We start from the raw sequence: 6116 nt of genomic DNA, 5'->3' as shown, positions 1-6116 counted from the left end.
CCAAAACAATGATGTTATTATACGAACCTATATATTATACTAATGTATTATGAATGCATAGATACATATTAGTATATTTTGCTGGCCAGCAGACAATTTTTGCGAATGCCTAAAGTTGTTTATATGTTCTAACTGATTCTGAATGATATGGTGCCTGGCCGTTATGGTAGGAGCTCCATGCACTGGCAGGAGGGTGGGCGTGTTTCTACTGTGTCCCAGTGAAGTCATAAATTTGTTTTTTGTTTCAATGAAAGCAGCTTTTTCTCAATTTTCCCATAATGTAATTGATTGAAACAAGACCCCAAAATGGCGCCAGAAATCATAAAACATCAGAACAGCAGCGTCACCACGCGATCGTAGCGCCGTGGTTGCTATGGATCATGCGTACTGCGATAAACGATGCGTACTGCGATACTGGTTCGATTTACGGACATTGATGTAGGGGCCCTATGTCGAAGCGTAGCGTAAGTGTGATACTTGTTCAAAATCCGTCGAATGATAGCAATAGAAGAGAAAACATCCGTGGACATTCTGAAACAAGCGAGGTAGGATTCAACCATGCATCCAGAAATGGTTTTTGAAGTGATTTTCTAAAGTAAAGTTTGCAGTCTAGCTAAGTTAGTATAACAACTATGGCCCCTGGCTCATACTCATAGTCATAGTCAGGCTCATAGTCATACTCATAGACATAGGGTCTATCATCTATGTCCCCCAGGCCAGGGTACTGCCGTACCCTGGCCCGGGTACGGTCCGGTATATCGGAACGTACCTGGTCACTATTTGATATGGTTAGGGTTAGGATTAGGGTTAGGATTAGGGTTAGGATTAGGGTTAGGGGGTAGGCGTAGGCGACTCCCTAGACTCGGTAGTGGAGTAGGCGAGGTACGGTCTGGCATATATTAGATAGTACCAGGGTACGTTCCGGTATACCGAACCGTACCTAGGGTACGCTCCGGCAGTACCCCGGGGGACATAGACCCTCTCAGCGTTAGTAAGTTACGTTAGTCGTTAGTAGCAGGGTACGTTCCGGCAGTAGGCCTACCCTGGGGGACATAGACCCTCTCAGCAGTACTACTACTAGTACTAGACTGACTCTGACATAATACTAATACTCGTAATAGTGTCATGCAGTCAGCTGATCGGTTGAGCACTTGTGTCATGCTATAGACTATAGTCTACCTATATTATTTCTATGGTCATTGCATAACTCCAAGAGTAGATAATATAACACTTATGTTATGTTATCTATACTCTTGATAACTCATTGACATTGTGCAGACAAGTATTATTTCAATGTAGGTAGTTGAACTAGTTCATGATGACACGGGTGTATCGATGGTTTATGTTGCAGATGGTAGAAACGCTGGCGAGACTACAAAGGCAAGCGTTACCACAGCTGCATCAACATTTCAGCAAAAAATTAGCTGAATTCTGTGAAGTCTTTAGAACTCCATGGTAAACTAACTCTCATAATTGAGAGTGGTTAAGAGTGGCAAGTGCTGTGTAAGTGTGCATTTCAGAAGTCTTCATACGGAAATAATGTCATCCTCTCCGAGGAAACCAGAAAATAGCCCGACATTATCTCTGGGAAATACCATCTCTGTGGAGAATGCAGCTGACACCAGTGTAAACACTCAAATAATGCAGAAGAAAATTAACATGTCTACAAATGAAAGAACAGGGATAATATGCGGTGATGAAATCCCAAAACATGTCGAATGGGGAGAAGCTGGTAATAAAATTAAAAGGTCACTGAGTGACCAGTCTATTGAGTCTAGTTCTAGCAGTGACAGTAGTGACTTTCCACCAGCACCAGATGGTGGTTGGGGCTGGGTGATCGTCCTGTCTTCTTTCCTGACACACCTGGTGGCAGATGGTACAGCATTTTCTTTTGGCATCCTGTACGTTGAGATGTTGCAGATGTTTCAGCAAGGAAGTGGCAAGACCGCATTTGTTGTTTCCATGTATGTGTCGATCCCTCTGCTTGCAGGCCCAATCGCCAGCCCTATCGTAGAGCAGTACGGATGCAGGAACGCAATGATAGGTGGCGCTCTCGTAACCAGCTGCGGATTCATTCTGAGCACGTTTGCGCCCAACATAGAGATGCTGTGTGTGACATTGGGTTTGATTTCGGGGCTTGGGCTTGCACCAATCTATATAGCTGCTATCGTATCCGTGGCATTCTACTTTGAAAAGAAGCGTTCGCTAGCAACAGGACTAGCGACGTGTGGCAGTGGCATTGGCTGCTTCATTTTCGCACCGGCGACGAAATGGCTTCTTGAAAAGTACGGCTTTCACGGTACGCTGCTACTACTTGGTGGTATCTACCTCCATCTCTGTGTAGCTGGAGCGCTGATGCGTCCCTTGGAGTGGAAGGAAAGTGAAGACAGTGACAAAAATTTTAACATCAATGGGAGTTCGTCACACAGTTCCGTTACAGCTCCTGAACTCCTAGCCACTTCACAGATTCGTAACCGGAGTGTTGATGCATTGGGTCTGTCGCAAAGCAGTAACATAGATGGAAGAAAAAATTTAGTTGATGGACGCATTGATGAGATGGGGGGCGATGATGACATTAAACCTAGTATGGCAGGCTGTGACACTCCACAGACCCCTCAGCTGGATGAGCATAGTTTCTCTATGATAGAATTTCCTTTTTTCTCTAACGAGTCACAGTTGCACGACTTAACCCAAGGCTCTTTCTCACAGAGTCTTAATAAAGAGTTGGAAAGACCTACGTCGCTAACGCACGATGCTGCAATAGAGGAGAAAGGAATGGAGAGGAATGTGTCTTTCAATGGCCGGCAGAGCGTGAGGAGTTTATCGCAGTGCAATATAACCGTGAACCCGCTAACAGAAAATTGTGGGCTGCCTTCTAGCAGTAAAGTCGAAGTGTGTAGCGACGACAGCACGGTTAGCGTGAGTGCGCCAATTAAGCACGTCCAAATTAGTCGTGCGCTGTCTATTGACCACTCCAGCAAATCACTAGGCAACGACACGATCATACAAAAGAATTGGCTTCATCCAAGCTGCGATAGTGAATGTCACATGGAAACCTGCTGCCAGCTTGGTACCTGCAGCTGCGTGGACCAGTCACATGTAGTCCCGGAAATGTCGCAGAGTCAGCCTGAATTAGATTTGCCTCTCCTACCTGCCGATCTGAACGCAGGTGAAGCGGATGCAGGCACAGAGCGTGAGGACTCTGATCTGTGGAGTGCCAGCATGCCGGAATTGAAGGTGAGCAGCGCGCGTGATGACAACGTGAACTCAGACACAATGGTGACGAGGAGCCTGGTTCACAAGCGATCCCACCGTTATCATCATCACCACAGCTGTCCGCATTACCACGCAGCATCGAGGAGGGCAGTTGGCGTGAAGCCGACCCCAGCTCTGGGTCGAGTGCTGAATATTCATCACCCCCCTGCCAGCATGATAACGTTTCATCACCAGCCACTGTCAACACTTCATTGGAATCGACGTACTGGCTCTCGACCTTGCCTGATTACCCGACCTCGTTCCGGTAAGTTCATTATTCGGGGGGCTGATTGGCACCAGCCAGATAATTCTGTTATGCCCAGGTTTGCTTAATTTTAATAAACCACATGATCACCATCATCGCCGCAACGTGCATGGCCTGAATATGTATTTGAACTACACCATCAAACAGCTTTCTGTTATTACAAGTAAAAAATTCCCGATTTTATATTTAAAATCCATGTACACATTGTGTTGTTGAATGTTCTCACTGTATTTATTCTTCATTCGTGCAGCGTCTGCGCTTAGAGGAAAGACGGGGGGAAAGCCAAGCCCTGCGGTGGATCAAGTAGATGCTAATAAACAGAGACATCCGACAAGGCAGAGCTCATGCTTGGGGAAATTAAACAGGTAAGCTGCACACCACTCAAAAATAAATTCACTCCATAATAAAAACAAACATATTGTGAATTAATAACACGTCTGCATATCGACTGTAGACTGTAGTACGTAGGGGGATGGATGCCACAGCGAGGGGAATCTGCATAGATGCTGTTGTTGTTTGCAATGAGAAATGTTTCTGGTGTAGAAGTAGAGTGTTACTAACTTACTTGATCCAACATTATAGTTGGGGGAAAAACAAATTGGTCAATTATATAGTGCAATAATTTGGTTGTATCTTTCAGGAAGAAGGCATGTAGCTGCCCTGAACTAAATATCAAGAATTTGTCGATGCTTTCCATTGAACCACCCCGCAGCAGTTTCAAAGTAAGTTATGCTAGCAGCTACCGTATGCATGTTAGTTGCTGATTATGATTACATTGGCAATCAAAAATTATTCAGTAGAGGGGAAATTCCGTGGGAAGGTGCACCCCTCAGGTATTTTTTCAAAGGTTAGTCTAGATGGTCATCCATGGTGTTTTCTTGAAGAAAATTATGTTCTATTTGTGAATTCTGGGAATTTTATTCACATAATAAGTTGGTTTTGTGCATTTTTGGGAAAATTAACCCCTTCCTTCAGAAGTGCCTTTTTTCACTTTTTGACCATTATATACATTCTGGTCGTATTTTCTAATTCTGTGTAGAAAGGATAAACATTACTAGCATATTATTATTGTCTTAGGTTTGTTTTCTGAACATATGAATGGTAAAATAGCTATATGCTCTCCAAATTATATCAAGGTGGTCAATTGAAAATTAGTGTGGTACCATGTCAGTCCGTTACGGTCTACGATAGAAAAAGTTTTGCTTTGACTGAAATGATTTGAAGAAATTTGATGCACTTGATATTCTATGTTTCCAACCATTACTAAATCTAAATATAATGAAAAAATTCATTTTATATACAGCACTATGGGGGTATCTACTGAAAAATCAGCGTAACGGACTGACAAAATTTGCGTAACGGACTGACCGTAACGGACTGACATTTAAAAAAATGTAATTTAAGGTTGTCATTTGCCCTCGTTACTGATTATCTCTCTCATGACAAATATGCCGTCCATTCATTCATTGAGATCATTTTGAATGAGTTACAGGGAAAGGTTGTGTTTAACACTGTCCATTTCTTCTCTGATGGGGCTGCCAGTCAGTTCAAACAGCGTTTTCTGTTTTGCAACCTCGCCTATCTGACAAAGAAAGGAATCACTGCCGTGTGGCATTTCTTTGCCACCTCTCATGGCAAAGGGGCAGTAGATGGAATAGGTGGGGATGTAAAACGAATCGCTCGGCTGGGAGTTCTGTCAGAGAAGGTCCGCATTCAAGATGCTGCAATATTTTTTGGTTACGTTGATGACAAAACACGCACACATGTAATTCATGTCAAGCAGTCTCAAATTGAAGAATGCAAAACCGTCCTTGACGGTAGATGGCTAGATATTCGTGTGTAACACAATTGGCTTGGCCCACACTCTTGTAACACAAACTTTTACTAAAAAATATTGTGACGAGTTGCCACCTATGTTGTGTTTTGTTTTTATTTTAAGTGTAGACATAAGTGAAGGCCGTGTTGGATATCATTTATTTAGTGTTTATTTTAGTATCGTAGAACTTCTATTATGAGTTGAAGTTTTATATAGTATCATTGGGCAAAGAGGGTGTTTTTATATGGCTTGTTGTTATCACCAGATCATAGACTGCTCTTCTATACAGCAGCTCATTCCATATACATATGTTTCAAAGGCCAGTGAAAAGTGAGAGTTATTGCATAGGGTTAGGATTGGGTTAGAGATAGGTTAAATTTTCGTTTGGTTAGGGTTAGGATTAGGTTGGAGGCAGGGTCAGGGTCAGAGTCATGGTTAGTGTTAGAGTTGAGGCCAGAGTCAGGGTTGATCGAACCAGGGCAGGGTTCTCCCTACGTTGCGCAAACGGGGCGCGCGCGCCCCGTTTGGGAAAACTCCCCCCCCCCCGAATAAATTCCACCACAATAAAAGTTTGCCAGCGCGGGAATCGTCAAGAATTGCCGTTCGACCAGGACATCCGATGCGTGTATTTTTACCGTACCACGCATGCACTGCAGACAGTACACAAGTTAACCTGACAATGCACAGTTAACCTGTCACTAACTGTACACCAAAGATCGTAGAGTGCCGTAGGCACAAGATAAACCACTCATGCGAAATCACGTGCAATGACGTGTAGTA

At 43.6% G+C, this 6116-nt stretch overlaps 1 protein-coding gene across 1 annotated transcript in view; it reads left to right on the top strand.

Moving 5' to 3' along the window:
• Positions 1-431: 431 nt before the first annotated feature.
• LOC106814203 overlaps positions 432-6116 on the top strand; it is a 7230-nt gene continuing 1545 nt past the window's right edge. The window contains exons 1-4 of the mRNA XM_014818500.1: positions 432-545; positions 1352-3520; positions 3771-3885; positions 4161-4242. Coding sequence (XP_014673986.1) covers positions 1540-3520; positions 3771-3885; positions 4161-4242 — 2178 coding nt within the window. The 5' untranslated portion in view covers positions 432-545; positions 1352-1539. The remainder of the gene's footprint in view (positions 546-1351; positions 3521-3770; positions 3886-4160; positions 4243-6116) is intronic.

This window comes from Priapulus caudatus, unplaced genomic scaffold (genome assembly GCF_000485595.1).
Source record: "Priapulus caudatus unplaced genomic scaffold, Priapulus_caudatus-5.0.1 Scaffold884, whole genome shotgun sequence".
NCBI classification, from domain to species: domain Eukaryota; kingdom Metazoa; phylum Priapulida; class Priapulimorpha; order Priapulimorphida; family Priapulidae; genus Priapulus; species Priapulus caudatus.
Note: the sequence above shows the minus strand (reverse complement) of the source record. Positions and strands in the feature narration are given on the sequence as shown.